General features: G+C 33.4%; 2 protein-coding genes across 3 annotated transcripts in view; one reads left to right on the top strand and one right to left on the bottom strand.

The window, feature by feature from the left end:
- LOC124365915 (soluble lamin-associated protein of 75 kDa-like) overlaps positions 1-16,602 on the bottom strand; it is a 28,535-nt gene extending 11,933 nt beyond the window's left edge. Inside the window, exons 1-2 of one of the 2 annotated variants that reach the window (XM_046822038.1) lie at positions 16,541-16,602; positions 2,673-2,758 (exon numbers count right to left, since the gene is read on the bottom strand). In XM_046822038.1, coding sequence (XP_046677994.1) covers positions 2,673-2,758; positions 16,541-16,587 — 133 coding nt within the window. In that variant the 5' untranslated portion in view covers positions 16,588-16,602. Of the gene's footprint in view, positions 1-2,672; positions 2,759-7,469; positions 7,619-16,540 lie in introns of those variants that run through there. The other variant, XM_046822037.1, reaches the window with a different exon arrangement.
- Positions 13,431-22,251, top strand: part of LOC124365914 (bumetanide-sensitive sodium-(potassium)-chloride cotransporter-like) — a 66,870-nt gene continuing 58,049 nt past the window's right edge. Inside the window, 2 exon segments of the mRNA XM_046822036.1 lie at positions 13,431-13,561; positions 19,455-19,694. Coding sequence (XP_046677992.1) covers positions 13,463-13,561; positions 19,455-19,694 — 339 coding nt within the window. The 5' untranslated portion in view covers positions 13,431-13,462.

Raw genomic sequence — 22,251 nt, 5'->3', positions numbered from 1 at the left:
TGATATTTTTTTACATATACCTTATATATATATATATATATATATATATATATATATATATATATATATATATACCTACAAATGGATGCAACTTCAGTTCCATTACTGTTCATTGAAGCCATAAAAAATATATATAATCGTAAAAACATGAAATTGTTTAAGCGTACACAAAAAAATTCAAATATACATGAAATATTTTTTGGAAAATTATGAAAGAGCATCCATGTCTTCATAATTATATGTATAATATTGCATAAAAAATTCAACTACCTATCTCTAGTACTTTCTGAGAAAAATGTTCCTTAAGTTTGCAAATTTAACATACGACGGTATACCCCCTTCCGGCTCCCCTTAACATATATCTTGTGCTAATGGGTATTAATCCTGGGTAATATAATTTATAAAAACTCAAAGGTTGTGATTGTAAAGGCATGTAAAGGTTTGCTACATGCCCATTATTGGCTTGAGCGTAGACGTGAGTCGATATTGTTTTTGTCTTGAGCAGTGAGTGTATTAATTTATGAAAATTTAATTGGAAAAATTAAGTTAGAGTTAAAAATGCATGAGGGATATAGTTTTAAAATTCTGAAAATGTTATAATATTGCATAAAAAGATAAAAAAATAATATAAAAGCCATGAGAGGAAAAATATTAACAGTGATAGATAATCAATTGTATGTGAAACCAATTTTTTCCCATCTATAGTTAGATGATGGGAGGGGGAGGGAAGTCTCGTCAGTTTACATTCTGTAGTCAACAGAGAAGAGTGATTCGGCATTATGTGCTGATGGAAAATTACATCTTTTGATATTAATAAGACGGGCGGAACAATTTCGATACAAAATATGCGATTTGTAAAAACTATTTGTTGTTGCAAATTATTTATGTTAGGGAATAGTGTTAATTCATATTAAGCTTGTGTTATGAAAATGTGAGGTTACAGAAAATATTCAGCCAAGCAGTAAATGATCAAACATTATGATCCATCCATTGTTTTATCGTTTATAAGATCAACAAAAAAAATAATTGAACGTGTTGAGAGGATTCCTCTTTGACAGAAATTATGGTCATCAGCAAAAAGAAACAATTTCCACGAATCTCCAAATGTCATTAATATGTATAAAAATAACATTGGACCTAGAGTATTTCCTTGAGGCACACCACACTATAGAGGAAACCCATTGTCATTTACACCGCAAACAGTCTGCCTTCTGTCCGCAAAGTAATTCCTGAAACACGCTCTCGACTAATAGTGTTAATAGTAATTTATGTTTATGTACACTTATCAAAGGCTTTATTGAGATCAAGGGATACTAAATAGGTTTGCATACCATCCTTTAAAGTCTGTTATGTACAGAGGGTGGCCAAATTATTAGACTAGAACCAGTTTTCGGAGAAAATTATTTTATTAAATCGTTTTTAAATATCTGTGTACATCAAATTGTATAACTAATATTTTGTGTGTATAATTCACAAGCCCTTGACGTGTGGTCACCTTCTTCTTTAGCATTCTTTTCTTGACAATTGACCACAAATTATCAATTGGATTCATGTCAGGGTTGTTACCTGGTCAAGGAAGCACACTGATGTCTGATTCACTGAGAAATCTTGTTACTGTCTTGGCTTTATGGCATGGATCACCATCATTATTAAAAATAAACTCCCCATTTGGAAACCAATCTTGAGTCTGTGGAATTAGTCTCCTTTGCAGCACATAGATATTTTATGACTTACTTTTTCCAAATACTCTGTTGTCCAATGGTCTAAGCCTTTAGCCCACTCTAATCGCTTCTTTGCCATGGTAGACGTGATCTTTCGCTTTTTCCTTGGTCTACGAGCGTTGAGTCCTTCTGTGTTTAACAATCTTCTCACACTTATAGGTGAAATATTGGCTCCATACTCGTTTATCTGGTCAGCCATTTGTTTGTGGTAAGTCTCCTGTTTGTTTTAACAATATTCTTTAGTTTCCTGACCAATCTATCATTCCTTTTGGGCTTGCGGCCACATTTTCCAACTCAATGTGTCTGATTACTTAGGTTTTGGTCACAGGTTCACTTGATCCTACTTACTGATCTTTTAGAAATACCCAACCTTTACGCTAGTTCAGTTTGTGAATAACATCTTTCTTTCAAAAGAATCTTTACTGAAGCTTTTTTCTTATGAGAAAAAACACAATTTTTTTCCCATGACCGTTAAAAAGTGGCCTCACTCTTGAAGTATTCTTAAAATATTAAAAGCCAAAAATAACACACAACCTTTGACGGTTTTACAACCAGAATCCACTACTAACACTGTTACCAGCTCATATTACAAGGAAACCCCACTAAAAACAAGAATAACCAATATTAGATACATACAGAAGTTGAGTTTATGTTCAGTTAAAATTGCCTAAAAAATCGTCAGCTGATTTAAGTGCTACCAACTGGATATGACATTAACTTCAATGCCTCAAATAGAAATATAAAGTTCTAATATAATGTAACGAATGCAAATATATGAAAAATAACAATATATTCCAGGATTATAAAGCATAGTTACGAGATAACTTAAAATGTCGTAAATTTGAATGTCTAGTCTAATAATTTGGCCACCCTCTGTAAGTACACACGTTATTAGAATATTTACATATAAGCTAACTAAAATCGCTGTAAAAGGTTGAATCCAAACCTAACTATGTCCACAGGAGCAGCAGTACAGAACTTGGAGTCCAGGTAGACTTGGCTTTGTCTGGTCAACGTAAGTGGCCGCATTGCAGCACCTGGACAATGGAGATAACAAGGATAAAACCTAGTCAAGCAATGTGCAGAGCACCTTCGTAACATTGAATGTCAAACAATTTTCAAACAAGTATATTATGAATATTCAATCTCTTGAAACAATTGGAGAAAAGTTATGTTACCAGATTTTTTTATAACATGTTTCGCTATTTCGTCCCAACATGTTGGCGACGTCCATTCAAACTTTGAACAAATCCTCAACTCGATTTTATGGGTTTAGAGAAGAGTTGTTTCTGTACACATATAGTTGGAATACTGTACAGGTATTTCTATAAACCTGTATTTCTATAAAACAAACAATATTAATCTTTCAGGCAGTGTCGGATTTAGGGGAGATCACGGGGGTTATAACAATTCCCCATTTTTGTTCAAAATATTTTTTTATTTAGTTTTCGTTTCGTATAAAAGCCATGTTATGCTCTAAAATGTGCAAAAACATGTCTTAACGTGTATTTTAAATTTTGTTCATTGGAAGGTTCTTGGACCGCCATTGAACATTCCATAACTCTCAAGAGAATGTTGAGATTAGCTCCTGATCACATCCGTTTTAATCCCTGGAATCTGACGCTATCAAAGACTTGACTCCTGGAATATGGAGTCATATCCGTATGAAGATATAAAAAAGTGAACAACGACGCTTCTCAGACCAAAAAGTTTTCAGACCTTGCACTAAGCAGAAGGTGAATTGGAGCTACATCAACATCCGCATTGAATCAATCCTCTCCACCAATAACTACGTTATGTGAAGAAAACTCGGTAGCTCCTTCGTGCTTTAATATCGTATTAAAACATTGCAGAACACTTAACTGTGCACCTGATAAGACAATTAGAATGCCTCTCCATCTAGATTAATTATATTTTGTAATCTAGAACTCTTGATGTCGAATCGGGGTAGGGTACGATAAGCGGACCCGGTTTTTTATATCGAAAAATGTAATCATCGATACCTAATATTCGCATCTCAAATCCTAGACTATCAATCGATATAAAAGTGTCTGTAGTCCGCAACAACAAACATATGTTTTAAATTAAAATGTGAATTTAATATTAACAGTGATCAAATAAATTATTATAACCAAAATTAGGAAAACTGAAGACGACCATTACTCCTCTCACAGTTACATTTGTTTCCTTCCCACAAATTTCACATAATGGGTTTTTCGATACGAGTCCTACATGTTGAAGCCACGAAAAACATGTCTTATCATCTTTCAAAGCAATGTTGTGTAGTTTTCTAAAATTGTCTGCCACTCTTAATAATCAAATGTTACTTATGTACAATTGAAATATTACCTTACGTATATTACTTGAAAGTGTTTACAGCTATAGATATAGATTATTTAAGTTAATTGTTCAAACTAATTAATTAGTATCGATTAATCATATCGATGGTTATGATTGAGTAATATCGTTTACCAATTTCGATATAAAAAACCGGGTCCGCTTATCGTACCCTACCCGTCGAATCGATGTAAATAGTTCATTTCAAGCTTCATCTTCGCCGATTTTTTTATCTCTTCAGACGAATTTGACTCCAAATTCCTAAGTCTGAAACATCGTCATATTTCAGATGCAATAGCTTCGTTATGTGCCATAAATCCCAGTTGTGACCCCTGTCCCAACATCATGCTAAATTCGCTCCTGAATGAGTCGTCACAAAATCAACTTTGCCGGAAGGACTACTTGGTTCTTAGGTTCATCCGGTCGATGTCATGACTATAATCTAAATGTTATTGATCACACCGCGTCAAAATGTTGTAAATACAATAACATTTTTGAAATATTTCAGTCTGACTCTTTTGACATACAGTTAAAAAAGACTGTATGTTTACATATGTGGATAAGATCCTTTATTCATCCAATCTACAAGTCCGCTCCAAACTAGACCCAAGTATGATTGTGATTTTGATTTAACACAGTCACTTAGTATTTGTTATTTGTTTATATTTCTAAGCGCTACATGGAAACGGAAGGGTAACAATATTGGCACGCGATACCCTTCTTGGAAACTTGATTAGTTCGAGTTTCAATATCAATCCTTTGTTAAAATTTCATTATTGACGTTGGACAATTTGTAAAAGGATAACAGGATTTTGGACATTTGCTATCGTTATACGAGTAAGTTACAAAATGGAAAACTGCGTTTCGAGAACAGAAATCTAATCTCTTCTTCAGTTATATGCAAAATCGAGAATGTGTGTTAAGAGACTATGTCTTAGATTTATTCACACCTAAAGAAGAGGATGGATTAAAATACACGAAACGTAGCATTTTATCAGTTTTGGCTAAAAAAAAATATAACTAAAAATGGTCCTGGACAGTAAAATCGACATATTTTAAGGTTTTAATAATTCTGTTAACATTTCGACGCGTTGTGACTTGGCAAACTTGGGTGTCACTAAAGAACATTTTTTAAACGCCACGTTAATTTACGCTTCTTTTTTAAATTCTGTCCAACTATTTAAGTATTCAATTTTCAGAATAGTTGAACAGCCTCACTGTGGTTTCTAAAATGAGATATTTTAATAGCTTCAATTTTTTCAGATATTTTACTCGTATTTGTTTTAAAATGGCGACCACGATTTTTTATTTGTGTTGACAAAAACCATTTTTCATATTAATAAACCATGAATCACAATACATTAAAAAATGTCATTATTTACCAGACTAGTAATTTTGTTAAATTTATATTACATATGAAGGACTATGCTTGTTAAATACGGGGCCGGGCATTTGTGAAAGGATAACGTGTCTCTGGGGTACGTGTCTCTGGGCACTTGTGTCTCTGGGGAACTTCATCCCCATCTTCCCAGGGGACGCTCCGTTTAGAGTGAGAAGGTCATGAATGGAATGGTTAGATTATGAATGAAATAAGAGAAACCATGAGCGACAGATACTTTAACATTTAAGAATACATGCTATCTATAATTAAATGCAATTATTTTTTACATCGTGTAATTAAAATTACCGCTTCAAAAGTCCTGTAATTAAATGTAAAAAAATAAAAAAGGCCCTGCTGATTTTCAATATGACGAGCTCCAACAGTATTCGCGTTAGAATAAAAATAAAAAAGTAATCCACACTTTAATGTGTTTTTAATTTTGTAACAAAAACGTGGAAGCATTTAAATTTTAGTAGGTAAGTTAAACTAAAACCGTTTATTATCAACACGATGGCAATTTCAAAGTATGTATTATAACGGTTTATCTGGTAAACGCTCAAGTAAAGAGACTTAAATAAAAATTCCCGTGGACTTGAAAGGCTTTTGACACCGCTGGCCCTCGCGGATATCTCAGGCTGCACCAAATGAATGTAAGTTTATTGTTTGAACCCAAACACTCAGTTGGTTAAATATACATTTTTATTCGAATTCCAAACCTGAAGAGTTTGACACGCTGAGGAATAGTAAATAGTAAAATGTTGGTTGTTAGATTTTGACGTACATCAGTCCTTGACGTATAGCAACCTATTTTTGACCCATGCAGAACCTAAGGAAGAGGGTTCTAATTAACATAATAATTCACTTATGTTAATTAAATCAAAATATGTTACACCATTTTTCCTCTTAAAAGTGAAACCCCTTCGAAACAAATACAATAAGTTTTTCTACAAATTCGTTTGAACTTAAAGGTGAGAGTGGAGAACTCAAGATATGGTACAGTTGAATTCAATTCATGTATTGCTCAAATGTAAACTATACATTTTTCTGTGTCAAATAACACATTAAATATAATGTAAAACAATAATTTTAATATATTGTGTAATTGCTTAAAAATACATTACCCCGTATCAGCCCAAATAATAAAATGAGAAATGGACACTCTGTATGAGAACTAAACGTACGTATCCCTGTGTGCATATGGTTACACTAGGTTTGTTACGGTTTAAAATACAAATAAATTGCATAAAAATATATTATAATACAAATATAATAACATTATATTTCAAATAGAGCAATAACACATTAACAATAATTACAGAGTGGCCACATTCAGTGCCTCTTGAAGAAAGTAAAAAACCCTCTCAGCCAAGTGACATTTTAATTATTTGAACTTGAAGGATTTATTATTTAGAGCTATTTTCAAGTTTACAGGAAGAATATTGAACAGTTTTTGTTCGTAACCTGAAACTCAGTTAAAACAAATGTCCAGTCTAAACAGGTGTTGTCAGTAAAAAATGTTTAGGCAATCGAATGATTAAAATGCCACACATTATAAAACTGGACAAGTCATTAATATATTAAAACAAGAGTGGGGGACAGAATTACACCCTGATGCAAATACAGCAAAACCCTTTTCTAAGAAATAAAATTTCGCCGAAATCCTTAAAACAGTGCTGAAGATACAAAGATTTAAAATCTTTATTATACCATAATGTACTTTGGAAAACCTAAACCATTTCACCGATCAAAACTAAAATATGAACCATGTTTTCATAATAAAAATCAGCAAATAAAAAATTGCCATGTTGAAAGTGTTAAATTATGAACGTTTAAAAAAACACAGGATGATCGAAATAAATCGATTAAAAACCTGAATAGATGTAGATACAATAGAAGAGAGATAATTAATTCTACATAGATAGCTACTGTTATACTTATAATAACAAAAAAAATCCAAATATCTTAGTCAGTATTTGCTATTTGAATCACACTGTGTTAGTAACATTCGAAACAAACACAACCAAACTCACCTAGTCGTGGTCATGTCCATGCAAGCGATGAGTAGAGTGGAAGGTTTCATAACCCTACTGTATATCAGTCGCGAAGGTTATCTAGGGAGCATTATCTGCCAATTAATTGTAGAACAAGTGATCCACTGCCGCGTGCCACGGCCGACTGCCGAGCTGTCTTATCACTGTTAACATTATCGGTCTAGTCCAATTTCCGCATTTCTAATTGTGCTAAGACAAATAGAATACGCGGTAGAGGTATACATACGTGTCACCACTGGGGCAAGCTATTGACATTGATAGCAACTTAAGCAGACGGTGTATATTTGGGGGGGGGGGTATAAAAATAAGGATTAATCTATTCAATATCTATAAGGTGGTGCAATCGATTTTGGAAAAAATATTTTATATGTTAAATTCATAGGTCTATAAGATAACTTACCTAAATCGAAACGAATTAAAAAAATAATATTAATCGCCATATTTTATCACTCTATGTGAAATTTCAGACATTCAAAGTAGGAAATTTAGACTATTTTGAAATCAGATTCAATAAAAACGTCTGACGATTAAAATGTGAATTTTTTCCGTATATGCATGAGTTATATAGACGCCTCGTGTTAAATAATTATGATTATATTATTTATTCGTTTTCGACGAAAGGAAATAATACTTTTGTAATTTAATATAATTTTAAAAATGATATGTTTTAAATATATTTTCCTTAACAAAACTAAACTTTTCTAAAATTAAAAACATTCTACTACCTGACGCTATCGTCCGAGAGCTTCGAATTCTTAATGCATTAGTCCGATAACTCCGAATATTTGCACTCCTGTCCGTGAACCTCGAATAATTCGGAGCTATAGCAACGTGTCATTTTCGGTCTTGGTAGACGATTTTTAAGTTATTTTAAAGAGCTGTGAACTTAACATAAAACTAATTTTCCAACTCAAAACCGACTGTACCACATAATACAAATAACTGACCCCACGCAGCCCCTGCAGCTCTGGTGGTTATTGTCCACCTAGTTGTAAGTTTGCCTAGCAAAGTGAAATTTTATTCCTCAAAAACAGAATTTGTCTAAGCTTTCTCCAGCACGTGTTGTTTCTGCAGCAAGGATACAATATATGTTGGTTGATAGTACCAGAAGACTGAAAGGAAACGGATTTATACGACAGTTTTTATCAAATATATTTATGTTTTTGTGAATCTATAAATCAAATTTTATGGAATTCGCTAGGCTCTCAGAAAAATCCATAAAGGAACATACACTATTATCGGACCCGATCTTACCTATGCAGATATGAAGTGTATTGTAAAATATTTACAGCTCATTTAATTCTTAAGATATCCCCCAAGTGACGTTCAGCCAAAGGAATCGCGCAACATACTTATATTTTCTATATAATAATAATAATATAATAATAAACTTTATTGTGAACAGACAATGCACACATTGTATCACAATCGTCCTACCTAACCTAATCATTCATACTGACACCATTCAGACATACATTGTATCACTCACGCCTCTTTCACACGATTTACAGGCCCGGCAAATTTATTTGTTTTGATGGTCTTTGAGAATTTTAGGTTTTAATCATCCCAGCAACCCATCATAAACTCACCAACTGAGTAAAATGCCCTCGAAATTAGAAGAGTTTTCAACTGAGTTTTGAAATGTTTTCCATTTTGTTGTTTGATGTGTTCAGGGAGACTATTGATCAATCTGACACCAACCTGGGATGGTAAATTTCTGAACGCATTTGCCCTGTGCTGTTGGACGCGCAAGTTGTCCCTGCATCTCGTCCCGTGTTGGTGAACATCCCGTCCCCTAACCAAAGCACACCTTGACACGGAGTAGAGGATCACCTCGAGAATGTAGAGACAGGGCAGATTCAGAAATCCCAGCTCCCTAAACGCGCTTCTACACGACTCTCTATTGTTTAAATTCAAAATTACTCTTACGGCTTTTTTTTGGAGCCTGAAGACTCGCTCCAGTTTGTGCTGTGCACAACTGCCCCAAAGTTTGATTCCATATCCCAAGTGGGGATAAATTAAACCATAATAGGCTGTTTTTAATACCGTAATAGGGCAGTGCTTTGCCAAATTGCGAAGGGCAAAGATGCCCGATGCAACCTTGGCACAGACATGATCCACGTGAACGTCCCAGGTTAGTCCTTGATCTAGGAACATTCCTAGGAATTTTGTTGATTCCATTTCATCGAGCGGGAGGTCATCCACAAATACTGAAAGTCTTGTTTCAGATTCTCGTTTGCTTAGCGAAAATTTCATGAAATTTGATTTTGATTCATTTGTTTTCAGGTTTATTTCAGAAAAAAATTGAATGCAGGAATTCAACTCAGAAAAAGTAATTATTTCCAAGTTTTGAAGTGTTTTGGCTTTAACACAGAGAGTCGTGTCGTCAGCATACTGAACCACCTTTCCATTCTGGATCGATGGGTTCAGATCGTTTACGTAAAGCAGAAAAAGAACTGGCCCAGGGATAGATCCCTGCGGGACTCCATGGGTGATCTTTGCTTTTGAGGATAAGGCACCCGAGATCTGCACACACTGCTCTCGGTCACTAAGATATGATCCAAGCCATTTTAGAGGCAGACCTCATACACCACTCCTTTCTAACTTGTGCAGAAGTATTTCATGATGCACACAGTCAAATGCTTTGGAGAGGTCGAGAAATACGCTGAGCACGTGTTCACGCCTCTCCAGTCCATCGACAACATGTTCTATGAGGTTAGTTACAGCGTCTATTGTACTCCTTTTTTCTCTGAATCCGAATTGGGTCGGGCTGAGAATATCAAAACTTTCAAGGAAACTGCTGAGCTGTTCCAGGAAAAGTTTCTCAAAAATTTTGCTCAGCACCGGCAGAATAGAAATTGGACGGTAGTTGTTGGTTTGTAAAGGATCATCTTTTTTGAAAATCGGAATGACTTTTGCAGTTTTTAATTTTGATGGAAAGATTCCGGTTTGAAATGAACAGTTGATTAATTTTGTTAGTGGTGTTAGTAAATGCCTGAAGCATTGCTTTAACATCCACATTGAAACTCCGTTGATGTCGCAGGATCTTTTGGATATAAAGCTGCTTATAAACTTTTAAGTCTACATAGCTTTGAATTAGAACATTTTATTGCCATAAACAATCGTTACGTAAACAAAAATTAAAAAGCGATTTCGCTTAATTTGATCTCGAGATATCCTACGGACAGACAGACAGAAGATACATTTTACTAATCCCCAGAATGATAAGCTTCTTTCTAACGCTCCACCAACAATGAAATATTTCAACAGCACTGTGTAGCCAAACCAAAACTGTGTTTAGCGTATGTTTAGTTCTATTCCTACTTAATCTATGATTCAGTGTACATTTCCGTTTCTAAGAGTAGTTAACATGAATGTAAATACGTGTCGTTTCACATTGTACGTAAAATTTGACATTCGTAAGTTTATTTGTAATTTTTTTATAGTTGAAAAATACAGTCCCGCTTGCTTTGCTGCAGTGAAATTGTGCTTAATAGTTTCCATGTGTTTATAAGCCTTTAGCGAGGGGATAGAACATAATATAGTATTGTGACGCATGCCACATTATCATTACAGCCTTTAAGATCAAGCAACTTTCTTCCATGTTTTTGTAATCTTAATTAATACTGACTGGTATTGTTTTTCCCCAACGCGTTCTTTTGATTTAATTTAAAACGCACCAAACGTAGAGGTACATTTCTGTTTCTTAGAATAGTTCACATGAATGGACATAAATGCTGGTTTGCATTGTAAGTAAACATTTGACATGCATAAATGTATTTGTATTTTCTTTGTAGTTGAAAAATAGTCTACAGTTCTGCTTGCTTTGCTGCAGTGAAATTGTGTTTAATAGTTTCCGGGTGGCTCCAAGCCTTTATCAGCCGAATAAGCTGATCAGGGGATTTGGATTTAATTCAACCAGGGTGTAAACTGGGAAAACCAAAGAGGATCCCAGGCGGGTTTAAAATTAGGGGGTCAAAAGTACACGTTGTTCTTTTCTGGAGACAGTTGTGTCTGTGCTATGGGAATAAATAAACAGGAATCTTTATCAGCGAAAATAATCGATTTTAGTCCCTAGTGTTGTTGTTATTTATGGTATTTTTAACGCATTACAATAATACATATAATATAAACGCATGTATAATAATAATACGCATTATAATATGAATATTTCATTTTTGTAGTCACACCTTTATCTCAGAATTCCTAAAGACCCATAACATTCTGATCGTGAGAAGTTTCGAGGCGAGGGGATGTCTTATAATTTGAATATCTAGTTTGAATGTTATTTTCTGGGAAGTTAAACAATTTTAAACGTGTTTTATTTGACGAAAAAACATTTAGAATTTCCATTTTATATATGCCAGCTTTTAGGCGTGTTCTATAGGTTGCACTGACTAAACTAGAATTATGCCAAATTTACTTCATGATTATAGTATACAAAAAAGTGGCTTGACTTTATATACCCTAAGTCAGTACCACAGAAAAAGAATACTTATCCAAAGATAGTATAAATACCAGCAGAATAAGTTGGCCAGGGGTTTTAATTGACGCAGGATATTATCTGACCAAATCAGGAAGTTTCCGAAGAGGGGCGTGGTAATGTTACAGGGTTAATATAACACTCACAAAATAACCATTTTATAGTGAGTTGTGCCTGTGTTTTGTGAATAAATATAAATGAATTATGTTATCTTTTAATTGTTCAGCAGAATAAGTTGATCAGGGGGTTTGATCAACCCATATTATCTGTGAATCTGGGAAGTTCTAGAGTGGTTTATTGTTACATGGGAATACTCTGTCCCTATCTATTAAGCCTATACTGGAGTTGACTCACTGTCTATGACATAGACAGTACACATTGTGTACTTATATGATAACAAGCAAAATTTGTATCAATGGAAGTAGTAAATTACAACTTTTATGCCTTCGGAATGCTTGGTATTCAAAAATCACTTTGTTCTTATCTACTAATTGCATTAAAATTTGGATTATTTAGGTTAACCGTTAACAGATTAACTCTAAGGACGTTGCCACAGACTTGACTCCTGGAATCTGGATCCGTGTTGTTCGAAGAGATTCTGCGCAGCGACGAAGAAGCTCAAAACGAACTCTTTACATCGTTTCATCATCAGAGACACGTAGACTACACAATAAAGTGTAATCTAGGTGAGGAGGCGTTCTCATTGTCTCATCAGGTGCACAATTGAGTGCACTACGACGTTTTCTGACACAATCTGTAAGCACGGTGAAGTTTACCACCATAGCTACGTAATGTGTAGAATCAAGTATAATCCTAAATCGAAACCTAACTTCTAGGGCTTCTGGAAACTTAATTCATTAAGAATCAACAGAGCCTCTCTAGACTTGTGTTGATGTCTGTTTGTCCGTGCGTTCAATTTGGTTAGAAAGGTCCTAGAGATTAAAATTAGCGATATACAATTTTATTGAATTTGGCAGCAAAGTAAAATTCTAACCTTTTTGCATTACCATGATGGTAATGAGAATTTTCAGAATAACCAATTTTTTCATAAGCTGTGTATTAAATGACACATATCATGTGTATCATGTGACACAGTATAACACGCGATGAAATTACTTTTTTGGATTAGCTGATAAGACTCGTTATATTCTATCATGTAGTTCGATACTTCGTTGTGTTGGTTTATTTAACTAAAATAGAAATATCCACTTGATCTAGGAATATTTTATGGTACTGTATAAGGAATGAAAAAAGTATTCACTATATTCTTCTTAACCTACAATTTAATTGAATCGCCATCTGTAGAAGATAAACATGCTTTCTAATTTATCTCAACTATATTCGCATGTTTATACCATCGAATCGTGACACTCTTGTGTTTAAAGAGATCGCGAGGGATAATAATGTGGGAGGATTTCCCACGGAGGGACAGCCTGTCTCGGCAGCGCGAGCGCGCGAGAGTCGCCTTACGAATGTGTTAAACGGTACCATGAGTGCCAGAGAGACGCCCGCGACCATGGAGACGAAGGATGACACCGACACAGAACTGCAGGATCTGCTCTCTGATAAGACCGCCAGCCGGTTTAAGGTAAACACAGTAGTCGAGCAGTTTGCAGTTGTCACGTTAATATAATATTTGCAACATGCAAAAACGATGTTTTGCAGCTTATTTGATGTTTAAGTAAGAAAGCCTATTTATGGGATAACAAGACTCAACAAAACTTAAAATGTAAAATAAACTTTAAAATTTTAAGTTTAATTAAAATTAGTGGGTTTAAAAATTTATCTTGATACTGGTACATAACAAATTTCATCAAATCCCTAGTCAGGCCAAAATTGATTTCACCTAATTTAAAGTGCTGTGAATTTAAATGAATTAAAATTAATGAAAATAATAATACAATTTAAATTTTTAAAATTCCTGGGAGATTTAATTCCTATTTGTATTTACAATTAGGAATTAAATCTTCCTGGGGAATATATTTCTTAGTTTCCATGCTGTAAATTAACTAGTCATCCTCTACATCAGTAAAGCCAAATGTAGCTTGACTTACCCACTTTGTTAAGAGAATAAGTACTTCCAGATGTGTCATAGATTAAATTCGGTGAATTAGCTTATTGCTTCATGAACTCAACAATGGGTAGAAATCCTATTTTGTTTAACTTTAAGGTAAACTTTTGGGAACTTTGTTAACTCTAATTTCCCTAAAAATGTATTAGAACGCTTCAAAAATAGCAGACAAATCGAAATACTAAAGGTAACGACATAAAATATGGAATTCAAAAGATCAAATTGAATATTTCAAGTTCAATTTTTTAATCTCTAAGATATAACTTTAGCTCATTCTATGATGGATGGTGTTGAAAAAATACAAAATATAACTTCCGTTAACTGTATAACATTTTCTAAAATAATTAAAAGCTGGGAAGAAAATAGACCAAACTGGAAAATTATTTTCTAAAATCACATGAAAAAGCTAATTCATACTGTTTACGCCACAGCATCTCAGTCATGCTACCTGAGTAAAATATGTAATAATATGTGTATTCTTAGAATACGTTTCTAAACGAACATGATTGAAAAACGCCACAAATGAGCGCTAAAAATTTTAGATTGATTTTAATAATTTAAAAATGTGTTGAAGAAAAAACAAAAATATAAGTTTAATGAAAGTAAAAAGTATAAAAATGACCCAGTTTGAATACGGTCGAGTAAGATATGAAATAAAAGCGAGTTTCTCCGTGCACTCGAATGCCCCATGTCCCCCAACTTCTAAAGAGCACATTTATTGCGAACTGGAGCAAAAAAATGAATAATAAAAATTGAAAAAAACTATCATATAATTAAGTACCCACATACGTATTTCCCTAGTGGATCAGAATAAAGTTATTTTATAAAAACCTATACATATACCTTTCTATTCAAAATTTAAAAAAATCTTATTTCTTTGAAAAAAAAAAATGCTAAAACATACTAGAGTAGACACCAAATTAAGTATTCCATTGTTAATCGAACGTAATGGAGAAGCTGCAATAACTCTAAACTTGTTTGTGTTTACAAAATGGAAGTGGAATGTGTAAAGAAAATTCGTTGCGGACTTAGCTGTTTTAATTAGATATACGAATAGTTTACTAGATACAGCCTTGTCTAAAAAGGGCGAGAGATTTAGATAGCTAAATTCTAAACGGTTTGATTTCAAATGAAATTAAACACTGCACATTAAATTAGAGGTTAAAAATACTTTTTAAGCATCGTTCGGTATTTTTTCAGAGAATCATGAAAAAGTTTTTAACACAAACACATATATTTTTTTAAATCATTAATACAAAAACAATCAGTAAAAAGTAACTTTGAACAATTAAAAACAAAATAGCGGCTATTTAGTCCATATAAATTAGTTTTATAAAAAACTAAGACCAAAAACAAATTTAAATTAAAGATAAATAAATAATATATAAAAATATAATTGTTCCTTCAAATTTCGTTTAGACCACACTGCCCACCCAAATAACGTCATGTAAACATATATCTTTCATGAAACCGCCAATGGTGACTTGTACTTTTTTAGTTCTACTGTAGGCTACCATTATTAATTTTTGTTGTTGTTCTCTCTTGGTAAATCTCATTATACTTTGCTTGCAATATACAAATTACATAAAAAAAATGCAATAGCAGGGCCAGGAAATCTATATGTTATGCTATTTGTATTGCCTTATTAAGAAAGTTAAACATTTTATTTACGTTATATGATCTACTTTTACATTTAATACTTTTCTTGGATCCTTCACAAGATGTCTCCCTATGAAAAAATTATCGATGGAATAAAAAATCAATTTTATGTTCTTCATTGGTGCAGATTTTTTACCGAACTGTTAACGAATTTTAAAGCCATTCCTGGATATTTAGACACCCCCGTAAAGTAAAATGCAAGGAATGAGCTCTATGATTCACAAGTTGATAGTGGATGGAATTGGCTTAGCGTTGAAGTAAATTATTGTAGATTTTTGTTTAAATTTCTGAAATAACATCAGTATTCATAGTCTTAAAATGTACAGTTTTAGCTGATGCAATACATCTCGGTGTGACATTATTTGGGACAATAACGCAAACTGTAATTACTATGTTAATTCTTGCCAATGTTAATATCTATGGTAATCCTGTAGCAAAGGCTGGTGTTATTAACCTCAGTGTATAGAGCTAACAATCTTAGATTTGTATTGTGGTTTTATTTTATTCGCAGTATTGTACTATACAGTTTGGACGCAGAATAATACTCGTGCAGACTTATAGTAATTTAGAAGTTAAAATGTACGCAATAACCTTGCCGTTTGTATCCAGTGTACTGAAAAGTCAGTTTTTTTTTAAAATCCTATTTTAAAAAGAAATATAACCGATCAAAGTATACCGAAATCCCTCAAGACAACGAAGATAGTCAGCTCGATAAAAAAGTGTAAGATCGAAAATTCAAACGAAAAACTAACATAAGTGTAATCAAGAATAAGAGCATAAAAATATACAAAAGCCTAAATAAATTAAACAAGTTTTGGACTGTATTGAAAAAAGTACCTTTCATTTTGCTCTCTTGCAACATGCTGGTATTTAATATTAGACATTTCATCGAGGTTCTTTAACTTCTTTGAAATTGAATCGATAGAGGAAATTGATTAAAATAAAACTTAAATTTCCATTGCTATTCCTCATGAAGACCTTACAAAAATTACCTTTCTTTTTGCTCTCTTGCAACATTCCGGTATTTAATATTAGTCATTTCATCGAGGTTTTTTAATTTCTTTGAAATTGAATCGATAGAGGAAATCGATTAAAATAAAACTTAAATTTCCATTGCTATTCCACATGAAGACGATTGTGGTTTACAACACAATTATGTATGTGTTATGTTATGTGGTTTACAACACATGTTTTGAATGGGAAAGATACTGAAACAAAAAACAAATAAAAATAAAACAGTCTTGCCAACACTCCTAAAGTAGATAATAATGCAAATATAATAAGTTATGTATTTCTAATATTATAATGCAACAATATCTGCTATAAACAGATTATCTGCTGTCAAGGGGCCTCTGTATTTTAGATATTCTCGTTGCGGGAATAAGAGTACCATCGACGTTGTACTATCGACTTTCCTCCTTATTCTGATTGATAATATCCTCGCACAGGCCACTGACCCATGAGGACGGACAGAATATGGATTAAAAGGACATAGGCCTCTCTTCTAAAAAGAGTTGAACGCTATTCAGTAATGCATTGTAAGACATATCCTTGTAATCCAGTTACATGAATGTTGATATGTTGATACGGATAAGTAGTCACAACACATTATACTGTTCAGTGCCCTTTAAAAGAATCGGTTGTTCTAACAATCGATGTATTGATTTTCGAACTAACCAAATAAAGAATCTGTACATACAAATACAGTTTCAAGTAAATGGAAATAGTACATGCTTATTTAAATTCTTAGAAGATTTTTTTCATTTGATACACTTAAATCCAGAAAGAACAAATCTGGTCTTTCGTTTATTTACAAAATTATTCATGGTTCAATAACAGTTACGTTCTTTTAAATAAGAGCCAGTCGTTAATTTCTAGAAGCAACTTGCGTCCAATAGTTGAGTCAACTTGAGGCAATAGTTTTTTTTTTCTCCATATGTAACCTAGTACAACACTATAATTTTTCATTTTTTAAAGCCTCAAGACTTTTAAATTTATTTAAGCAGGAGGTAGATGTGTTCAACACATAGTTGATGAGTTCAAATCCCAAATTGACAAATATTGTTGACTTACTAAAGAGCAAACCATTAAATTTTGCATTGTTATAAAAATCATTCTTTTGTTTAGTTTTTTATACAGTACCAAGTGTCTGAACTTGTACAGAGCATTTATTATTTTGTTCTTAGCTTAATATTCTTGTTTAAAGTATTTTTCCTTTGTACTGAAATTTATTGTGTTTTGATTAGTTTTATAAAATATCAAAATTGCTATAAGGATATTGCATCTGTGGCTATTTTATATATAGTTGAAACAGATAAATAAATTACTAGTAATTGTATTAGGTGTATAAGTATATCAGCACTAGTAGGTGGTATAATTTCACAGCGAAGTATAATTACGCTGATTTATAAGTCAATTTATGCAGTTTACGAGAGAAATCTATTTATACTAAATCGAATTCCACCCCTCACTTCTCCAACGGTGGCTTGGATGTCATTACAGGATTTACGTCATCGAAGCGGTTAGTGATGACGTCAGAGGTCTCTAAACACATTCTAAACGTTTTTAGTGTCCCGAAAATAAATCCTGAAATCAACAATCCTCGGTTGATTAAAATCTATCTTTTGAAACAGGCACTTTTAAAGTATTATGGGTAGGAGTTTTAAAATTAATTAATTTTAATTTAATAATGTCCGGAATAATTGTGTGTTGTCGCTGTTGATACGGCAAACATTTCAGTCAAAATTGTGAAAAACATTAACTTGGGTTGAGAGATTATGTCTGTCTGTGTGACAACACGTAGAAGACGGAAAGCAACCGTAGGATATCTAAAGAACGAATTGATTTATAATCTTGCATGAAGCTTCAGTTATATTTAGGCAACATCAAGTTTGATGATATTGGTTGTCCTTCTATAGGTTTTGGCTGAGCGTTACCGTAGTCGCTGTTCACTGAATATCTTGTGAATCTTATAGACTTAAAATTTTGCACGAACATTCACATAGGCAAGATCGTCTTCAATTAAAGCTCACATTCATTTATGAGATTTGCTTGAACAATACTGAATCTTATTAATCAGGGAATTATTTCTATATGTGGCTGAGCTATAAGTAACGTAGCTATGGTGGGAAGGGTTGATTAAATGTGAATGTTGAGTTTAGCTCCAGTTCAACTTCCTCTTACTGCAGCGAGTGGAGGAATCTGACGTTGTCACAGACTTGACTCCTGGAGTCTGGAGTCATGTTTGGCTGAAGAGATCCAACATTTAGGCGATGAAGAAATTCAAAATGAACTATATAGATAATTTCGACTATTTTTCAACTATGGCCACCTAGACTTCAAAATGTAGTGTAATCTAGATGAAGAGGTATTCTTATTTCCTCATCAGGTTCACGAAGTTTTAGACTCGAACTCTAAGCGCGGTAAAAAAACTCGTTTGACTTTGGATGTCTTCAGACGAACATGACTCCAGGATTCCAGGAGTGTAGTCTATGACAGCTTCGTATTTCACAAGGTAAACTGTAATCTCAACATTCACATTGAGCTATAAGTTGAAATTTTGATAAAACTAATTTCTACATTAGCAAAATCGAGTACGATAATAATTTTGTGATTGTTTTAGTGTTCTTACTGATACAAAAACTTTATAAATTAAATACGAGTATATTTTGGAAAAATTCTGAAAAATACTCTAAAAAATAATAAAATTGAAATTTGTCTGTAATTGTTGTACATTCCTCTCTTGTTCCAGGTGGCCCGGGTATCTATTAGTGACCTGGCCCCGGCCGGGAGAGACCGCGGGGAGGTGACTCGCCTCACGCCCACCATGGAGCACAACAGTTACGTCTACGACACCCGGAACTCCAAGAGCCTCGCCCAGCTGACGCGGGAGGCGCTGCCGAGGGCAGAACACTACCGGGACATCATCCAGGGCAAGCATGCCTGCAGACCGACCCTGGAGGAGTTACACGAGGCTCGGTTCTTGGAGAAGGTGAGATTCTTATTCAGAATTACTTTCCCTGGCTGTACTGCAGAAAAGGTTGGGTTATAGAATTTGAGCTACTATATGATACTTCTATTTGCCAACAATCTATATTATATCTATATTAGTATTAACAGTTCATCGAAGATATTGTATCCCTATGGCCTAAGCCATCTTTGACCGTAAGTTAAAGATGATTAAAGTCAAATCATCTCTATAACCGTACCGTGTTTTACGAGTATTACTTTGCCATTTAATTCAAATCTGAACATTTTTCTTGCCTTCCATTTTATTATGAAATTTGTGCGTTTGTCCGTGTAAAACTAAAAAACTACCGATCTAACAAGCTATGGTTGACAAGCCGTGACAGTACTTTTACAGACCCAAGAAAATAAAAGTAGGATACAAAGAATACACCACGCATCTATATTTCGAGGTATACTTCGAGTATAATGCTTTACGTTTTATATATACATATATAATTTAAATAAAAAAACAAAAAACAAAAATACCTGAATAAAATAATTTATATATAGATATATATATTGATGAAAAACAAAATTTGTCAACGAAATCATGGATGGCTTTTTAAAAAATAATAAATTTATTGGTATATTTCAGGACAGTCGAAATGAGCACTAATTGTGACGGCGACGGTACTTTTACTGGTCAGTTCTCTGCCTCGCGTGGCCAGTTTTATTTACCGGAGTCCGCCAGTATTTCATTGGCGTTCAATCATCGCTGGGGAGGGTCGCGTTGGATTGAGGAAGTGTTCTCTTGAGGTTTATCTGATGTAATCAACTCAGTGTTCGTACAAACCCAACACAAATCCAAATTCCAAAACATTTGTTCGGCTTATATACACATGATGACGCATATGTCGCAAATATATGATGATATTAGAGGATTGACAAAGACTACTACAGATCTGGATGAAGCGAGAGAAGAAGAAGTTTCTTAATGAATATTCTTACTATTTTATATGAGAGAAGAATATTGCAAAACAGAATATAGAAAAATGTCTCTATTATAGAGATTAGAACCCACAAGTTCTTTCTTAACATCTAAACACAAAATATATAAAAATTAAGATGTAATAATTTCTATTATACAACTGAACTTACTTGTAGAACTAAAATTACATATAGGCTAACAATAAATTACTGAACATGTATGTCTGACATATACAATAAATTATATTTTGAACCCTTAATAGCATAGATTTTAAAGTGGGACCCACACCCAGTGAAAACACTGTACGCACTAACTGTGTCTATATGATTACACTGGGCCGTTACGAGTTAAAATTAAGAACCTATGTAGATAATACTTAGACACATTCTCTTTTAATACTAACAGATAACTGTATCCTTCGGGAGTATCCGCTCTTTAGAACGTGTGACGAGCATCAGGGAACTGCTGAACAACTGCTCTTTGATTGTCCTCCAATGGCAAGCGAGCGATACGCCATCTTTAGTAGTTTGGAAAAGGGTGGCGAATTTCCCCAGGAGAACCTGATCTGTTATTTTCTGCGGTTTGTAGAACTGCTGAAACCGTAGACTGGTCCCGCAAATTGTATCATTCCCAAAATTTTGTATTATCACGTATTACTTTTCATAAATTTTACATTGATTACTTTTTCACGTACATTTATTATAATTTTTTTAGTCTAATTTCTTTCAAAGTTTCTATTCATCCTGACTCCATCTTAGCGAAGGTAATATTAGAGGCATGAGATGATTTTTTTTTCTAATTCGAAAACTTGAATTCTGCCTAGTGCTATGCTTCCGAAGTACTCGTAAACAAACCAAAGTCATACTTTTCTTCACTCAAGTCAGACTTGAGTTTTCTGTTGTTGTAACGGCCTAATCTGCCATATATTTGTCCGGCTTGAGTGACGGGACTAGCAGCATCCAAATTTGTACTACGAGATAATGTCAGAGTTTACTGTTCTCGTGAAACCCGCATTATTTAAATAGTGCTGATAGTGTTTGTGTAAATAAAATAGAGTTTCACAACTCTACGCTTTCCGGTTTGTAGGTCGTGGCCTATAATGTAAGACCTTGTGGTTTTTACTATACAATAACAGTTCTAAAACTATAATATTTACTACTAAGAATGCTTAGTTCATTACAAAATATTTTAGAAATATACATTGTAAAGATTATATCAACACTGTATTACAATAATTTACATGATGTCGAAAAGCTTCTGATCAATGAAATAAAGATTTCTTTATTAGAGGCTAAGTTAGGACTATAAAGTCCTCTTTACCACTTAGCCTCATCTAATAATATTAATATTATTGTTAATATGTAGTATAATATAATATATTATTATTATAGTAATTAATATGTTTCTTCATAAAGATTATTACATAAATCATTTGATTGAACGGGAAACGTCCACATTTACCATATTTAGTGATGGAATTTATCCATATTCAAGAATTGTAGTTTCCATGGTGCATTGGAGTTGTGGAAGTCTTCTTACCAGTCAAAGATGTCGAATATTGTAAACCAATGCTGGTCGAAACAGTTATTTATAGTTAGTATTTTTAATAATA

The sequence above is a fragment of the Homalodisca vitripennis genome, chromosome 7, assembly GCF_021130785.1.
Source record: "Homalodisca vitripennis isolate AUS2020 chromosome 7, UT_GWSS_2.1, whole genome shotgun sequence".
NCBI classification, from domain to species: Eukaryota; Metazoa; Arthropoda; class Insecta; order Hemiptera; family Cicadellidae; genus Homalodisca; species Homalodisca vitripennis.
Note: the sequence above shows the minus strand (reverse complement) of the source record. Positions and strands in the feature narration are given on the sequence as shown.